At 37.2% G+C, this 19,807-nt stretch overlaps 1 protein-coding gene across 1 annotated transcript; it reads right to left on the bottom strand.

Moving 5' to 3' along the window:
* Window positions 1–4,256: 4,256 nt before the first annotated feature.
* On the bottom strand, window positions 4,257–11,238 carry LOC131948926 (uncharacterized). The gene is made up of 7 exons (XM_059310654.1): window positions 10,992–11,238; window positions 10,003–10,175; window positions 8,783–8,909; window positions 7,319–7,450; window positions 5,894–6,088; window positions 5,134–5,262; window positions 4,257–4,578 (listed from the first exon to the last, which is right to left on the bottom strand). The coding sequence occupies exons 1-7, from the start codon at window positions 11,071–11,073 to the stop codon at window positions 4,280–4,282; spliced, it is 1,137 nt and encodes a 378-aa protein (XP_059166637.1). The 5' UTR covers window positions 11,074–11,238; the 3' UTR covers window positions 4,257–4,279.
* Window positions 11,239–19,807: the final 8,569 nt, after the last annotated feature.

The raw sequence follows: 19,807 nt of genomic DNA, 5'->3' as shown, positions 1-19,807 counted from the left end.
TTAGATGAAAAATAATATTAATAATTATAAATAAGGAGAGAATTAAAAGATTTGTTTTTTCTTTAAACTTTTTTGGATACAAAACCTATTACTATAATGTAATTTTGTTTTTATTTTTAAATTTGAATAATTCGTGTTTTGAATTTAAATTGTTAAATTTAGTATTATTCGTATTTAGTATTTAAGTAAAGTTTAGTATAATTCGTGCTTAGTTTAGTAAAAATTCTTCTTTTATACATGAGAAGTGAAAAGTGTTTGTTTTTTAATTAAAAATGTTTTTGTTGTTTAATTCGTAACTGGAAATTGAAATGCGTTTCAAATGTAACAAATGTTGCTATTTATAAATAAGGGATACATGTTTTTTTTTATAAAAACAAGTGATAAGTAATCTGTTAACGATGAATTCAGTGGTAAAAACAACGTCAACTTTTGACGGTCTCATCCCCACAACCACGCTGACGGCCACGCCCGGCGACCGACCCAGGGAACTTTTCGTCCCGACCCTCTGGGTCAACCTCCTCGCATACGTCATCGACGTCTGGCTCTGCCTGGCCGTCTGCCTGTTCGGCGTCGTCACCAACATCCTCAGCATCCGGGTCTTCGTCCGCATGGGCTTCGCCGACACCGTCAACGTTACCATGACAACCATCTCCTTCTGGGACCTCGTCCGCGTCACTTCCGGTGCCATCAACAGATTCTACGGACCGATTTCTTTCTTTTCTCCGGCGTTCGGAAAATCCTGGCAGAACATCTGCACGACGAACTTAACCCATCTTCAGCTTATTTCTGGAAATATTTCCTACGTTCTTGGTGCCTACGTGGCTATAGAACGCTGCGTATGCATCAGTTTACCATTCAAAGTCAAATCTATCATGACTACCGATCGAACAGTTGTTACTTGCGTTGTACTATCATTATTTGTATTCATCTCTTTATCGCCTCAGTTGCTTTTCTCAGAGTACCGATGGATCTTTAGCCCAGATTACAATACTACTATAGCCGTATACCAAAACACGGAATTCTACAAGCAAAATCTTGGACAGACTTTCACAATAGCTTATAAATGCATTGGATTTTTGCTACCAATGGTGTGTTTAACCATCATGGTTGTGAGTACCATCATAATTTCATACCATCTTCAGAAATCGTCAAATTTTAAACAAGAATTTAAAACTTATAAAAATGCGAAGGATGAGATAAAATCGCAAAACGAACTCAGTTCTAAAGAAAGGCAAGTTGTGAAAATGTTATTGGTGGTTATTTGTGTTTACATTATAAATTTGGTCCCTCGCGTGTTGCAGTACCTGGCCATGCTGGTTGAGCCAGAATACAACATTTATAGGCTGTACAACAATCTGTTCTGGACAAATCTGTACTTTGTTTTTCTGGTCGATTTCGTTAATGCTTCGATACATTTATTGATTTTTTATAATATGAGTTCAAAGTTCAAGTCGACATTTGTAAAAATTATGGGAATGTTTTAAATTAACGCACATCAATGGGTTATTCTCGGCATGATAAGCATACCGAAAAAGTTATTTTAATTTATTAGTTAGTATTAATAGATATTGTTAATCAACTTTTGAGTGTCATTTTGTAAAAGTTTTAGTCGATAGATCTAGACGTATCTCTCATTAGACAAGCCTTTCTTTTTAAAAATATTTTATTTAATATTTTGTTACGTGTGTATATGATGTCCACCGAGTTCTGATGAGTACCTAACTTATGTTAGCGAATGTAAAGACAGAGTGCTGACCACGCTATCCTTTCACATATCGAGGTCACAGTAACAGGTGAACTCGACTTCACTTGACTCACAGACCTTCAGGTTCGAGAAGGGAACTATACAGGGTGTATATGTTTACTTACTCGCAGCGCCAGTTATGTGTGTGTAGATTTAAATTTTTAGCACACTGCGTTAAATTTACACATGTAAGCCTATCGGTTAAACTTTATAACGCCCAAATTCACGTATATTATGCAATGTGTTTAACGTTTTAACGCGTGTTTCACGTGTGTTTTTAATTTATTAACTTTCTCATATGTAGGTGTTTAGCTTTTCAATGTCTAGCTTCTTATTACTTTTGAATAAATCATAATTTGTATGTGTTTTTTTTTTTCTGTGCGTTTAAATTTCTCGTATATGGAGTAGGGTTGTATAGAGAACGGGTTGTAAAGGTGTAATAAAATGAAAATTGAGGTTTTGAAAAATATCGATGTTTTACACCTTCCAGTGTCGGGTAAAAAAGTTTGAACATCTTGGATAAATGGCTGTGTGTTTTTGATAAGTATGCTTATAGGTGAAAAAAGGTAAGGTGATCACCGCCTCAACGTTTATGAAAAATCTAATTGTTTTTTTTTTCTTTAAAATTTTGAGCGATTTCCTGTAACGGAAGTAGTACTTTACCCTATTCCAGTAGAAATAGTTTAATTATTGTTTCAGTTAGGTAGACAAAATTTCAATTAAAATTATTAGATTAGATATTCTTAGATTACTTTTAATTTTTCAATGACGTCTGATATATGAAAGTTGTAGATCGGCTTTCCAGTTTCAAAAAATTCCGTTACACTTCAGTACTGTTTTGGTTATGTGAATGAACTTTCATATATAAATATTATCTCTTGTGTGTGATTTATGTCGGCTTTTGAGCCATTTCTTATAACTTTAATAACTTCATGTCATTTTGATCGCCATATTTTTTGTATTTGTCTGTAGCTAGGTACCCTAACCCTAATCGTAACCTTAAATTTAACCCTAACCCTAGCACTAACAATAACCCTAACCCTAACTCTAACCCTAACCCTAACCCTAACCCTAACCCTAACCCTAACCCTAACCCTAACCCTAACCCTAACCCTAACCCTAACCCTAAGCTAACCCTAAGCTAACCCTAACCCTAACCATAACCATAACCATAACACTAACCCTAACCCTAACCCTAACCCTAACCCGAACCCTAACCCTAACCCTAACCCTAACCCTAACCATAACCCTAACACTAACCCTAATCGTAACCTTAAATTTAACCCTAACCCTATCACTAACACTAACCCTAACTCTAACCCTAACAATAACACTAACACTAATCGGGCAGATGAGGCTCGTTAGCTGGGGACAGCCACTCTTCTAGGAGAGACAACTCCAAAATTAAACAACTGCTGCCTTGTAGTTTGTTCTTGGTTGGACAAAGGCTATGGAAGCAAATCCAAAAAGAAAAGCAGGCTGAAATCGGAGTCAATGGCCTCAATGGCGCATAACCAGTTGACACGTAACGCTTAATTGTGTTGGAGGTGTGGTCGAGTCGGCAAAAAGCTCATGGATGATAAATTCGAACAAAGTCTCGAATTCAAACCTACTGGCAGATAAATCTCGATCCCCTCAACACTAATAATTAAGAACGAAGAAGAAGAAGAAGAAGAAGAACTAACACTAACCCTTACACTAACACTAACCCTAACACTAACACTAACCCTAACCTTAACACTAACCCTAACACTAAAACACTAACCCAAACCATCAGTGCCATCCCAATACATACAAAACTTAATCGGAACTCATTTCCCTTGTATTCTCAAAGATCGGGTTAATTACAATAGGTTAAAAAGCAATAAGTCTGTCTGTTTTCTTACTAAATAGATTTTTTTAAAATCAATAGGAATATTTATGTCAGTTTTAAACAGCAAATGGTCTATTTTTAGAATAGTTGTTTGCGTTTTTCAACACAAATTTCCGTTCGAAATGAATTATTGTTTAAAATAAGTAAAATAAGTACATATTTAAATTTTTATTTCAATACGTGTAAAAATGTGTTAAATGGTGTGTTTTTATCAAACAAAGAAGATATATGCTTTCTTATTGTATGGATTAATAAGCAACTCTTAAGTATTATACAAAGTATTTCTATATTTTTAGAATTCGACTATATGAATGATTACATCAATAACAATTCTGATTAATTTTAAAGTGTTAACAAAATAAGATTATCTGTATTAAATATATAAGCAACATAATATATGAATATATTTGTATTAAGCACACGCATGTTTCAATGTGCTAATCAGTAGGTATGAATCTCTGGTTTATAAAAAACATGAATTTTATCCAGTATTAAATTCGCCACAATTCAAATATGTTCCATTAACACAAATATAATAGTTTTATGTGTATTGAAGCATATATGTTTCCTTAACATAAAAAAAATATTTATATACAAAAGTATATCTTATAAACATAAATTACACTTCTGTATGTTGAGAAATATAATGCCATTTGTTGTGCTTAGTTTAGCTCAAAACGTTGCATCACATTATAAGCGCGAGTCTGAGACAAAATAATAATCTCCGGAACTCTCACAGTACTGTACGTGGCTTCTGCTCTTGAGACAGGCTCATCACGTGATTCCCGTATCCCATCCGAGGTCCCGTCAACTGGCTGTAAAAAGCCGTCTTCCTGTACGTCCGGTGAGTTTCGAGTCTCGCTACTCGCGTCTGTTGCCATGGTGACGATTTGCCCGCAGTTCACGTAATGGTTTTGGTCGGGTATTCCCGTCTTGTAGGAGCAGCGAAAGCAGAGAAAATCTGGTTCAATGAAAACAAAGTCACGTGACGTTTCATGTTTAATTTTAATGATATTTTTGTGTTTTATCATTTCAGAACCATAGAGGATAACAATAATATTAACAGAACCCAAAAAAAAAAAAATTCGACTATATAATGGAACCTTTAAAAAGTAAAGACTATGTATATATATATATATATATATATATATATATATATATATATATATATATATATATATATATATATATATATATATATATATATATATATATATATATATATATAGTTTCTTCCAGGCAACTAATGGGGGGAGAGGTTCTGACCCTCGCGACCCCCCCCCCCCACCTATGGAAGTCTACTGCCCCCATCATTTAACAGTTTCCGCCCCCCCCCCCCTTCCGGAAATATTAGTTCACTCCCCTTCCCACTCCCCTTACCCGAAAATTTCAAGTGCCCCCTTTGGAAAAAAAAGTCTGGAAGAAACACAATATATATATATATATATATATATATATATATATATATATATATATATATATATATATATATATATATATATATATATATTATTACCTTTATTCCTGCATACACATATAATAACAGATGACGTCACTATGATCAATATTGCGGCAGGTGGCAAAACGTACCAGAGAAAATTGTTCACTGTCTTGACTGTCTTAGTGGTAGTGAGAGACTCAGGTGCTATGTGGGGGATAAAAGAAAAAATCAAAATGTAACATTCCTTTATAGGACAAATGTCGGCGGAGTCGGCGTGGCCTAGTCGGTACAGCTCATGGTTGCTAAACCAAAAAGTCTCGAGTTCGAACACTCGGGCAGATGAGGTTCGTTCTGAGAAAGACAGCTCTTAAATTCAACAAATGCTGCCGTCGACAAAGGCTATGGAAGTAAATCCAAAAATAAAAGCAGGCTGAAATCGGAGTCAATGGCCTCAATGGCTCATAAACAGTTGACACGTATCCTTAATTTTATTGGAGGGGATTCATTCCAACACTAATATGAAGCGCGAAGAAGAAGGACAAATATAGTAGATTCCATCTATTTAATTCTCTGCATATGAAAACAATAATGCTGTGTGATAAGTTTCCGGTAATATGTTTACGTTCTCGTACACAGAAATGCAGGAAATATTGTGATCGTGCACAAAAATCACATAATATTATGACGGTTTTCACCGTTTTTACACCTCAGTTCTTCATAATTTACGCTATTGCCAATTAAACGCGAAAGAAAAAGAAATAGGCTGTTTAGGAAGAATTGAAGTAAATGAACTAAAATGGAAAAAAATGGATGCATGAACGAAATGTTAAGTTACCTTTTGGTTTGAGTTCAAAAGACAGAACTTCAATCTTTTTGTTGCCGTATCTCAACCAGACCTTGTACCCTCCTATCTGATCCTCTTCTGTTACTTTCATTTCAATCCTCAAATTGGCTCGAACTTGTGATGAAGTCGGGTAACTGATGCTCGTTTTGTATGTCACATTGGAGATTTTTGTCGCATTGTCTTCAACTGGCAGAGAAACAACTTCGTTGGCCGTAAATTGTTTTTAAATTGTATTTTTTTAAACCACACAAACAATGAACAAATCGAAGACGTGTTTTACCACACAGAGTTGTTTTAAAAACGAAATGTATTGTTTAAGCACAAAGGGTTAAGATTTCGGATCAAGTAGTGTTTAGCTGTGCTTACACTCAGTGGCGTAGCGAGGTCGGGTGTCACCCGGTGCGGCACTTAATGGTGTCACCCCACTAGAGGCGTAGCAACCCTTCCCGGGGACAAACTTTTAAAATTTCGATTTGCACCCCACCCCCCCCCCTCAAATTTTTCTCTATATATTTTTTGCCTTCATGTCACCCCCCTAAATGGTGTCACCCGGTGCGGTCCGCCCCCCCGCCCCCCTTGCTACGCCTCTGCTTTCGCTACAGCAGATGTAGGGTTAGTGCGGACAATTGGATGTGTTGACTCATTGTCAGGTACCCAAAAGAGATTGGCGGACTTAATATAATCCCATCGATTTGAGTCCCTGAAACCGAACTTAAGATTTACGGATTAGCAGTTATACTAATCCAGAACCAAGTCAACATATTGTCACGTGATGATTTTCGTTTAATTAAGTATTTCAAGTAAAAAGTAAATATCATTTGGTAGATACGCATTGTAGATACCCGAAAGTCTCGAGCTGAAATTCGGGTCTAAGTCAGTAGAAAGTCCGAGTCCACTCAGCTCTGATGGGTACCTAACTCACGTTTGGGAATGTAAAGGCGGCTGGGCAAAGTACTGAACACGCCTTCCCTTTATAATCCAAGGTCAAGGAACATGAGCTCTACTTCATCTGCCAAATGCTTCGCTAAGTCTGAAGAGGATTCTTTATTTTACTACAATTAGGTTAATTTTTACTAGTTTTTGTCTATATCTAATGGAGTCTATCTTGGAACATGATGTACACATTTAAGCAGTACTCCCACCTTTTAGTAATACAATATAATTTATACGAGCCGACCCGCGGCGTATCATACCTCCCCTAAGTTTAAAATCGATTCAAACTAAATTATCTGCCCCTAATAACTATCACTAAACCCGGCTCTACGATTGTAAACATTTAGCGTGAACCACAGCTCACCAGACCATGTGGGGGTGGGGGTGGTAGGGATATGCCTAGAGAGGAAGAGAGGGGCCTGCTAGGTGTTTTCTAAGGTCTCCAAGAAGAGAATTATATATATAAATATGTAGTCTACACACCTTTGTACAGTACAATATCCAGATCTCGAGGCGTGTACAACATAACACACAACTCTACAATGACTGTGTTGTCTCTGGCGACTGTGTAGGTCACATCATTAGAGCCGGTGGTTGGACATTGACCGGGATCACCTATGTGGTAAAAAAAAAAGTAAAGTATACCTAACGGTCTATGGGGCAAGTAAAGTATAGTTCACTTGTTTCTGTGACCTCGGCATATGAGGAGATATTGTGGTCAGCACTATGCCCAGCCGTCTTTACTATCCCTAACGTGAGATGGGTACCCATCAGAGTTGGGTGGACTCTACTGACTTGAACCCGGATTCGAACTCGAGACTTACGGGCTAGCAGTCCAGCTCTCTACCGCTAGACCACTCCGCTCCTTCACTTATGTGGTAAGGTAAGTTTAGAACAGCTCAATTAGTGCGATGATAGAAACAGTATTTGATTTTCATATAAACAATTATAATTTAGATTATAGATGCATTGTTAGCTAATTCGGTAAACGTTTATTATCCGATTTGTAAGTTTGACGTATGACGATTTAGCAACATAAATTTAAAATATTATGTAAGTAGTACATTACATCTAGGATAGAGTAGGATAGCAGTAGAACTCTAGGCTGCTAACCAGTAAGTCTCAATTTCGAATCCGGGTTCAAATCAGTAGAACGTCCCTGAGTCCACCCAGCTCTGATGGAAATCTAACTCACGTTAGGGAAAACAAAAATGTCTGGGTATAGTGCTGACCATAGTATCCCTTGTTATGCCGCGGTCCTTGAAACATGAACTCTACTTCATCTGCCCCATGTGTCTTGGGCACAAACGGAAAAAGATGATGTTTATTTTACAATATCAGAGTATAGAAGCAGGTTGTTGAAATAACAGAGTGTAGCTACATAGTATTACACTACAACAGTATGTTAAAATAACAGAGTGTAGCTACATAGTATAACACTACAGCAGTATGTTTAGAGTGTAGCTACATAGTATTACACTATTGCAAGGGTCTCCAAACTACGGCCCGCGGGCCAAATGCGGCCCGCGAGGTCCTCTCATCCGGCCCGCGGAGATCTTTTTGTCCACGGAAAAAACGTTTGTTGGTGATGGCTGAGGAACTTTGCTAAGAAAAATCACGACATGCCTGGAAGAAACTGGCCCCCGAACTGAAATTTGATAGTTATGTGACCCTCGGACCGAAAAGTTTGGAGACCCCTGCACTATAGCAGTATGTTAAAACAGCAAATGTAGCGACATAGTATTACACTACAATATGTAACTCTTACATAGTATCAAACTACAATATGTAACTCTTACATAGTATCACACTAAATATGTAACACATAGTATCACACTACAATATGTAACTCTTACATAGTATCGCACTACAATATGTAACTCTTACATAGTATCACACTACAATATGTAACTCTTACATGGTATTACACTAGTCAGTAACTCTTACATTGAACTCGCAGCACTTTCTCCTGTGTGCTGACGTAATGATTGAGACTGTTCCTGCCACTACAGACGAACTTTCCCGCCAGACTGCAGACTGCTGACAGTGTGTGGACCAGACGATGGCCTGTCGTCTGCAACAGATAAAATAAAATGGTGCCAGAATTTAAAGATTTGAAAATATACTGGAACCTGAATAGTAATCGGTTGAACAGTCTAGGGTTAACTCGATGAACTGTGTCTGTTTAAGTCGTGTAACACTGACATTCTGTATGACATCGTTGTTTACATGCCTTATGTCATCCTTGTTGACATCATTTTGTTTGACATCCCATGACACTGTATCATCGTACAGTAGTCATTATTCTCTTTTTCTTCTTAATCCCGATCGTGCACATGACACAGTGGGCAGGTGAAGTAGAGTTCATCTGATTCATAGACCTCGGCATGTGAAGGGATAGTGTGGTCAGCTCTATGCCCAGCCTAACTTAAGTCAGTTACCCATCAGAGCTGGGTGGACTCGGGGACGTTCCACTGATTTGAACCAGTATTCGAACTCGACTCTCGGGTTAGCAGTCTAGCTCTCTACCGCTAGGCCACGTCGTCCCATTCGTTATTTTTACATCAGCGTCATTGCGTCATCTACATTGTAGTCAGTTTAACCTTGAAGTACTTCAAAAAAGTAGTGTTCCTGTCACGCAACAAGTGTTTGTGTTGTCTCTCAGTGTCAGCCTTTTAAAGCACTAACCATCACAGGTTGACCTTTAAACCCTATTCAACACAAAAGCAGTGTTTCAAAATTATTTTTTTGGTTTGTTTTGGTTTGCTTTCGAAAAAAAAATAACTCTTATCACTGTATACCAGAGGCTAAGCGATGGGGGGCAGGGGGGTACATATGTCCCCGGGCGCCGACCTTAGGGCGCGCCAAAATGGGTTTTAAAAACAAATTAAAATGTTATTTTAGCTGCATTTTAGCATTATAAATCGAATGTTTGGGGGGGGGGGGGTGAAAATTTGAAAATTTGTTCCTGAGGGGGTCGACAAATTGAAAGTTTGTCCCCGGGCGCCGGGAAGTGTCGTTACGCCTCTGCTATATACAATGTATAAACACTAATACAATTTTAATTAGTTGGCTTGTATATAAATGTGAATTGTTTTAAGTTATTGATTACAAGACTTTGAGCGTTAATAAAAAAAAAAAGTCATGAATAGTGAAGCGGCAATTACATTTTTTAGAACTGTCCTTTCTCCGAATTCGCCTTCATGATACAGCTGCAGAAATGGAACGGGATTTCCCGTAGAGGCGCAGGCGAATTTGATGACTTCTGCTTGTACTATCGCCTGCTGTAAAGGTGTTCCGATGCTGTTGGTCATCTCAAATCGTGTCACGTGGGCTGCGTCTAAAACGGGGCGATTTAAAAAAAATTAATTATCTTTTTAGTTGAATTTAGTGTTTTCCTTTCTTATGTCTTAATGTGGCTAAAATAAGGGATGTCGTGATCGAATGATAGTGCTTTTGCCGGTTAGCCCACAGGTCTCGATTTCAAATCTTGGATCAGATTTGCGATTGCAGGCATCCCTGAGTCCACCCAGCTCTAATGGGTACCTGACTCATTTTGGGGAAACAAAGAAGGCTGGGCATATTGTTGACCACACTATTCCTTCATATGCGGAGGTCTTAGAAAAATTTTAATACAGTCATATGAAGGTATTTTAAACACATAATTTCTTTTCTCATTAAAGTTATTATTTTCTAAATACAAAAAAAATGACAAAATATCAAAAAGTGGAAGAAACTCATTATGACAAAAAAATCAGGATTTTTGTGATATTTTTAACAGCATATGCCCTTAAGTAATAAAATAGCTATGAATACATGGTGAACATGTGTGTATAGGTACCAAGATAATTAGCGTGGTGTTATGGTGTTATGACTTTCAGCTAAGGGGGTGTGTTGAAAAAATCAATCAGTGTTTTTTACACTTTTTTCTCGGGGGGGGGGGGCATTCGAAATTTTTGGTGGGCGGATTAAAACTTCGGGGGGTGGGGGCGGACACTGTTAAAAGTATATATTTTCTATATAAATTCCATTTCGTTTGGGTGGGGGGGGCGGTAGAGTTTGTGCCCACCCCCCTTTCCGAAGAGATGCCTGGGAGAAACACTGAAATCGATACTGTCAGCAAAATAAACATTCGCACATGCTCAAAGATACTCACACTGTACATGGATCGTCAGAGATGTACTGATCACGTGATGCTTGTGTTCTGTAGCCGAGCACGTGCAGTGTTTACCGTCCATGTCACGCGCGGCCTTGACCTTTAACACGGGATTGATGCCTTTTTTTAGGTACTGCGCGCCGACAAAGTCGCAGTCGAGAGCCTGTACGATGTACCAGTCTAACCCCGCGTTCTGACACGTACAGGCCAGGGAAAATATTTCATCCTCGCGCACCACAAGTGATGATACGATGGATCCATTGGCGTCACGAAACATCACAGATATAGATTCAAGTTCTGAAATTTGACAATGTTCTTCTTCTTCGTTCTTAATTATTAGTGTTGAAGGGGACCGAGATTTATCTGCCAGAGGGTTTGAACTCCAGTCTTTGTTCGAATTTATCAACCATGAGCTTTTTGCCGACTCGATCACGCCTCCAACACAATTTAGCGTTACGTGTCAACTGGTTATGCGCCATTGAGGCCATTGACTCCGATTTCAGCCTGCTTTTTTTTTTGGATAGCCCTTGTCCAACCAAGAACAAACTACAAGGCAGCAGTTGTTTTAATTTTGGAGTTATCTCTCCTAGAAGAGTGGCTGTCCCCCGCTAACGAGCCTCATCTGCCCGAGGGTTCGAACTCGAGACTTTTCGGTTTAGCAACCATAAGCTTTACCGACTCGACCACGCCGAACCCTTGACAATGTTAACCATTTAATACCCATGACTAGATGGCGTAATTATACAACAGAACTGGGAAATTAGAGGGTTGATGTATATTAATTACAAAAATGTCATACACAAAGTATTTATATAGGTTCAACTTTTGTGATAGGTGATACATTGTACGGTGTGGGATCGTACAATGATACTTCGGGATTTTCGTAATTCTTAAAAAATATATTTTTTAAATTTTCGTTTAAATTATTAAGATTAAAATAAAATGTGGATATTTCCGATCTAGTTATACCACAGGGTTGAAGACGGCGGGGGGAGGGGGGGGGGGGATTTTAAAATGATAATTGTTTCGTTGTTTTTATAATTAAAACTTAAATCATTCTAATTTCCGCTAAAATTATAAGAATGTGTGTGTGTGTGTGGATATTTCCGATCTATTTTCAGCAAGAAATTGACGTTTGACGTCTAGGAGCAGTAGCGTAGCGAGGGTGGGGGGGGGACATATGTCCCCGGGCGCCGACCTAAGGGGGCGCCAAAATGGGTCGGAAAAATAAATTGAAAGGTTGTGGGGGGGGGGGGGTGCAAATCGAAATCTTGAGGGGGGGTGCAAATCGAATAGTTTGTCCCCGGGCGCCGGGAAGGGTCGCTACGCCTCTGTCTAGGAGAAAACATAAAAGCTACTTTAGCGTGTCTGTATTCATGCACCGCTCTCACTAACTTAATCGTTGTGACGGAAGTTCAGAGTGTAAGTGCCACAGTGTATGAAAACTAAAACAGAAACTTGTCAGTCATCACACGGAATTGTTGTACTGTTGCTAATTAACTACCGGGTTGATTTAATTAGATACTAATTAGGCACGGAAAAAGATATTTATATATATATATATATATATATATATATATATATATATATATATATATATATATATATATATATATATATACTGTTATTTTATTTTTTAAGTGTGTGTTATAGGGCTTGTTAGGCTTAGACCCTCTAGCTTAAAGTTCGAAGTCTCGTTAGCCAGGGATATGTAATTCTATACATTTTCGAACTAAATTATTTTGAACATGATTCACACTAATTCACACTAATTGCAAAAAAAAGAAGGCGCCTGTTTGTTTCTAAAACTGTGTCTCGCTTTAAACATTTTAAAATAACAAAAGCATCCAAAATGCACCAATAATAATTATTTTACAAATAAAAGAAGCAAATTAAGTACGGATAGATCTAGGCTATTGATAAAATATTAATATTTAACTACAATTTGTTACGGATTCAATTGACACCAGCGAGTTGACACTTTGTAATCTATCATTATCATACTTTATGATTTTTAATAACTTAACTATAGAGGAAGTACCTTTTTCTATTTATTAATTTTTTACCGATTTAATAAAAATATTCACATTAGGCAAGTACGAGAAGGAGAAGTTGATGACCTGCTTACAAGCCATATTGTCCTACTTCCGTTCTTTAAATGTGTTTAATTGTTCTTCTTATATAGCACTAAATACGCATCACAGATTTGTTGTGTTACTTTCATAAGTAAAAACTTTTGTGCGCTCTATTACACCTCTCATAAAACAAGTATCTTAATAGCTTGTGCAAAGTTAGCTGAATTGTAAAAACAAAATCTTACGAACCAGACGGTCAATAGGGCACGTTTATGTGACCTAGGCATTAAAGAAATAGTGTGGTCAGCACTATGCCCAGTAGTTTTTACTTCCTAAAGAGTCAAGTACCCCGCAGAGCTAGGTGGACTCAGGGCAGTTTTACGGGATTCGAACTCGAAACTTTTAACATTCGTATGCTCTACCATCCGACTACGCTGTAACTGGCTGGAAGATACCCGATCACTAGCATAGCAGAAGTTTTTGATAAAACAAATAATAATGTGCGTTTTCTTTAGAATGGGGATGGTCAAGAGTTGGAGCGGGGGGGGGGAGTGGTTTCATAAAACTGATATAATATTAGAAGATGGAGTGGGGAGGTATGATTTTTTTCAACAACATTATACTTTATACTGGAGCTAAGAAAATTAGTATCGATTACGACACTGTGGTAAGAATTTTTTCTTCCTTACCTGACAGAAACACAGTCATAACTAACAGTACCGATATCAAATGTTTGAAAGATATTCCGATCATTTCAGAAAAATGTTTGATATTTACCGTGTAACTCACTACTCGATCTATAGTCTTACTGCTAACTAAATATAAATTGAAACACCAGAACTCTAGCCTTAATACTAACTAAATATAAAATGAAGCACCATATATATATAGCCCTACTACTAACTAAATATAAATTGAAACACAAGAACTCTAGCCTTAATACTAACTAAATATAAAATGAAGCACCAGATATATAGCCCTACTACTAACTAAATATAAAGTGAAGCACCAGAACTATGGCCTTACTACTAACTCAATATAAATTGAAAGACCTGAACTATAGCCTTACTAAATATAAATTGAAGCACCAGAACTATATTCTTACAAGTAACTAAATATAAATCGAAACACCAGAACTATAATCTAAATACCAGGTAAATATAAATTGAAGCACCAGAACTATATCCTTACAAGTAACTAAATATAAATTGAAACACCAGAACTATAATCTAAATACTAAGTAAATATAAATTGAAGCACCAGAACTATAGCCTTACAAGTAACTAAATATAAATTGAAGCAACAGACCTATATATAGCTAAAAAATCGTGGACGCGTCTGTGTTTGACTATCTTTACTGTGTTGACCCCAACACGGAAATTGATTTCCTTAAACGGTAACACTACTCGACTGACTACTTAATTCATTTTTATAAATATATCGTCATGATTAATTAACTTTATTTTTATTTTTAGTTGAAGAAAATTCGACCTGTTCCGAGAATGCTCTTCTTTAACTTTCAGTTTCTTTTTTAAAATGATATTATTGTGTTGCTTTAATTGTCTTAATGTGTTTATTTAAATTATTGTTAGTTTTGATTGTGTTGTTTTTTTATTAATTGTTGCCTGTGTTGATTGTGTTGTGTTTTTTGTTAAATTATCGCTTGTTTAAAGGGTAATTTATGTTAGAGAAATAAAAATCGCCCTATTCCTTATTTGGGAAGGTTGAAGGCGGTTTTTTTTTCTGTCACTGTCTGTTAACAGTATTTATTTTGATGACACAATTAATGTACAAAACAGTTTAATCAGATTAGATTTTTTTTTTAAACTCATGTGGTTAATATCATTGGGTGTAATTAATATTAGATTGATTTTAAAATAAGCTTGCTATTTGGAATAATACGATTCCAATCAGTAGCATAGCGAGGGGGGGCGGGGGGGGGACATATGTCCCCGGGCGCCGACCTTAGAGGGCGCCAAAATAGGTTGGAAAAATAAATTGAAAGGTTGAGGGGGGTGCAAATCGAAAGTTTGAGGGGGGCGTAAATCGAAATCTCGAGGGGGGATGCAAATCGAAAAGTTTGTCCCCGGGCGCCGGGAAGGGTCGCTACGCCTCTGATTCCAATACTAGCTATCTGAAAGGAAGCTCATTCTTCTTCTTCGTTCTTAATTTTAAAAGTCGGAAGCGATTCTCTCCAACACAATTAAGTATGTTATGCGCCATATTTCAGCCTGCTTTTCTTTTTACTTTCTCGTATATACGAAGTATAGAGAAAGTCTTGTAATCGTGCAAAAAAAAAAAATCGAGATTTTAGCAAATCTCGACGTTTTACATCTCACTGATACGGAAAAACATAATTTTGCAATCTTGTCCGTATGTCTGTGTGTCTGTGTGTGTGTGTGTGTGTCCGTGTGTAAACACGATAACTTGAGTACCGTTACAGCTAGGTTGATGAAATTTCATATACAAGTATTTTATCAAAATCGTAGATCCGTATCAACTATTGAGCGATTTCGGATAACCGGAAGTGGTACTTTTACTACTTTGAATTTTTCAAAAGCCTATAACTTGAGTACTTTTTCAGATAGATAGATGAAATTTGATATGTAAGTAAAAGATCTAATTCTCTACCTTCTGTCAAATTTTGAGAATTTTTCGTTGACCGGAAGTACTTATTTACGCTACTTCCGATTTCTCAAAAAACTAATGTAAATTTTAAAAGTACTAATAATATTGCGCACTATTATTGCTTGGTGTGCAATTAATTTGTCTACGAGATTTTATTCTATTTTTAAAACTTTAAGTATTTAAAATGGATTAAAAATCATGTCTATAGCCCGAGTTCCCATCCCCTGTTATTTTATATAAGAATATTCGAGAAAGTTTAGGGGAGATCACTCCCGGTTTATTTGGATTTGTTTCCATAACCTTTGTGCCACAAAGAACAAACTACAAGGCAGCAGTTGTTTGATTTTGGAGTTGTCTCTCCTAGAAGAGTTGCTATCCCCAGCTATCGAGCCTCATCTATTTGGGGATTTAAACTCAAGAATTTTCGGTCAAGCACCGTGAGCATTACCGACTCGACCACGCGACCCCTAATGAAGTTATTTAAATAGGAGGAAGAACAACAATACAAAAATTTCTTCTAAAATAAACGAATGAGCGTAAAACGTAAAACATCTTTAGGCCTAAGACACAAGTTTTTTTTTTTTTTTTATTTTTGTTTTTTTTTTTGTATATGAGAATCGTTAAGATAAAATAGTTGGTCAGGATTTTGAATAATAAAAACTATTTCTAACCCAGAAATCTCAATTTATGTTCGAAGTCAATGTTTTTACGTTTCATTTAAACAGACACGTAATATAAATTAAAATTAAAAACAGTTTGTTTTTTTACATTTGGAAATCATTTTGATTGTCACGAACGCATAAATTAAAATAAAACAAAGTTAAAGCAGCCTATAAAATGTCATATATTAATGTGAAACTTTTAAAAGCGCATGTTTTTTACCGCCAGTAATTGTAAACTATTGCGCACCACAACGAAACTACTGTTGTGTACCACGCAACGTCACAATTTTTTTAGTTTTGTTTACACCAGAAATAGTAGAGATATATCCTAGTCAAGTTTTTCAAGTTTATTAATTTAGTATTTTTAACTGTTTACTAAAAAATGTGTAAAATGAGTTTGTCTATTTTCGTCACACTTGCCATCCTTGCTTTGAAATCGTGTGGTAAGGAAATTGTATGTAATTAGAATAGTTAGATCTTATAAAACCCTTACTTTTTGCTTTCTCGTATATAGAGTATAGAGGATATGTTGTCGATCAGTCTCTATGTATGTCTCCCAGTCTCTCATCTGTCTATCTCCGACGCGGGTAAAATCACGATATAGCGTCGGTTATTATTCCGGAACTGTACAGCAGTAAAAAACAGTAAAACCATGGCGTAGTCTGACGAGCCGTTCCGGAAACCACCGGAAATACTGTAAACCATCATTTATTTGCCGCCATATTATTTTTAATACATAATGTTGAAAAATGTGCAAGGATTGATTTTAGTTGCAATTTAAATACTGTTTTGCTAATTATTTTCTATTTCTAATTATTTTAAGTGTATTTGCTAATTATTGCTGCTACTAAACATTATTCTAGTTATTCTTACTACTTTTAACTTAAGTAAATCTAATCGTCTTATTTACTAACAGAACTAGAGCTGGTTGTCGCAAATCTTCTGCAGGTTTTTTTTTCCTGTTTCTTAAAAAAAACATTAATTACTACACTCGACTTTATTAATAATATTTAGATTTACTAATTATTGCTAATTTTTTTGTCAGTTAAACATTAAATTAAGTTAAAACATTAATTTAATGCAGTTGACTTTATTTTTCTTTCAACGGTCAAATAAACTATGGTTTACAGTAACGAATGTTACCGAAACTCAACGCACATTACCCAATAATTTCCGACGCTATGCCGTGATTTTACCCCGACGCGGTCTGTCTCTGTCTTTCTCTTTCTCTGTCTCTGTCCCTCTATCTCTCTTTCCCTCTATCTCTCTGTCTCTCTGTCTCTGTGTCTCTGTCTCTGTCCCTCTATCTCTCTGTCTTCTGCCTTCTTGTCTCTCTCATTATCTCTGTCTCTCTGTCTCTGTGTCTCTGTCTCTGTCCCTCTATCTCTCTTTCCCTCTATCTCTCTGTCTCTCTGTTTCTCTGTCTCTGTCTCTGTTCCTCTATCTCTCTTTCTCTCAGTCTCTCTGTCTCTCTGTCTCTGTCCGTCTATCTCTCTGTCTTCTGCCTTCATGTCATCTTTGTCTCTTTGTCTCCATGTCTGTCTGTCTGTCTATCTGTCTGTTTGTGTGTAAAGGCGATAACTTGTATACCTTATCCATAATGTTTACGAAATTTCACACACACGTATATAATTCAATTTGTGATAATCCCAAGACGGAGCGTCGGAAATTTTCCGGAAGTATTTCCGCAGACGTGCGCTCATTCCATCTCACTGGGTAATCCTAAAGATTACCACTGACCACACGCATGCGCAGATCTCGCAATCTACCCCACTTAACCAGTATTTCTTACATACACCTCTCCGCCGCCCATCCCCCCCAACGAAGAGTCTATTGCCCCCCCCCCCCTGAACGAAATGGAATTTATAAAGATAATACATACTTTTAACAATGTGTCCCCCCCCCCAGAAAATTTCAAGTGCCCCTCCCCTTCCAGGAGAAAAAAGTCTGGACGAAAACACTGCGCTTAACTAATAGACCACTACATCCGACAAGATATTTTAAACCCTAGACCCTGACACAATATGCAACAACATAATCTTTCAATTCTTGCTGCGGTTAAGAGTATTGTTTATTTTTTACAGGAGCACACAGTGTGAGCTGTTATGGTCTCTTCTTTATTTGTGAAAATGAAGAAATGAATTGCAGATATGGGGTATGTGGAGACGGTTGCTGCAGAAAGTAAGTACTTTAGAAATTTAAAAAACTGCTTATAATACAGTCTTCCCTTTCTCTTTTCCTTCTGTGCTGTTTTATCACTCGTCTTCTATAAATACATCCCTGTCTAACCTCAGCATAACTTTTCCCCATCTACTTCTTTTGTTCTTTTTTCTATCACTCTTCTTCTATTACTACATTCCTCTCTAACGTCAGCATGGCTGTTCTTCTCTAATTCATTCTTCTATCACTTCTTCTATTACTACATTTCTAACTTAGCATACCTTTTCACCTTCTGCTACTAGCACTCACTCTTCTATTATTTTAATTATTCTATTACTATATTCCTCCAACTTCAGCATACCTTTTCATCATATACTTCTCTAATTCATTCCTCTATCACTCTTCTATTAATACATCCCTGTCTAACTTCATTACACCTTTTCACCCTCTTTTACTCTCATTCACTTTTTCCCCCTCCTTTGCTACATCTTTACGATTCCACCTCTATTCTTCATACTATTTCGTTTCTCCAAAGCTTACTCCTTTTCTTGGAATTCCTTCAAACTTCTATCCTGCTATATTGATTCTAACTTTGACTTCCCTATCTCTTTTTTCTTTTTTATGCTAATGGTCTCACTCTTCTCCACTTACTCATTTTTCTTCACATACTTCCTCATCTCTCTCCCTCTCTCCCTCTCTCCCTCTCTCACTATCTCTCCCTTTCTCTCTCCCTCTCCCTCTCTCTCCCTCCCTCCCTCTCTATCTCTCTTTACCACTCTCTCCCTCCCTCTCTCCCTCTCCCTCTCTCTCCCTCCCTCCCTCTCTCTCTCTCTTTACCACTCTCTCCCTCCCTCTCTCCCCCTCTCTCTCCCTCTCTCTCCCTCCCTCCCTCTCTCTCTCTCTCTTTACCACTCTCTCCCTTCCTCCCTCTCTCTCTTTATCACTCTCTCCCTCCCTCCCTCACTCTCTCTTCCTCTTCTCCACTTCCTCTTCTCCACTTCCTCACTTTTCTTCATATACTTTCTCTGCCTCCCTCCCCGTGTCTCTCTCCCTCTCTCCCCCCTCTCTCTCTCTCTTTACCACTCTCTCCCTCCCTCACTATCTTTCCCTCTCTCCCTATCTCTCTCACTTAACTTTCTCGTCCTATCCCAACCCCCACATGATTTACAGTTACAACACTATCAAGTTTACTGTTCGTTATTCCATACGTCTTTCTTCATACATACACACATAAGTGTAAGTGTAATTACCGTTGTAATTGTCTCCAGAAACCAGGAACCACCAATTGATA

Source organism: Physella acuta, unplaced genomic scaffold (genome assembly GCF_028476545.2).
Source record: "Physella acuta isolate Inbredline_101_S28 unplaced genomic scaffold, ASM2847654v3 ptg000666l, whole genome shotgun sequence".
NCBI lineage: Eukaryota > Metazoa > Mollusca > Gastropoda > Physidae > Physella > Physella acuta.
Note: the sequence above shows the minus strand (reverse complement) of the source record. Positions and strands in the feature narration are given on the sequence as shown.

Excerpts from the sequence above, each read along its gene's own strand:
- LOC131948926 (XM_059310654.1), bottom strand. The coding sequence starts at position 11,073 with ATGGACGGTAAACACTGCACGTGCTCGGCTACAGAACACAAGCATCAC. Across the intron at positions 10,176-10,991 it reads TCTGACGATCCATGTACAGT|ACGCAGCCCACGTGACACGA; the intron begins GTGAGTATCTTT and ends GCCCCGTTTTAG. Across the intron at positions 6,089-7,318 it reads GGATATTGTACTGTACAAAG|TTGAAGACAATGCGACAAAA; the intron begins GTGTGTAGACTA and ends TTTCTCTGCCAG.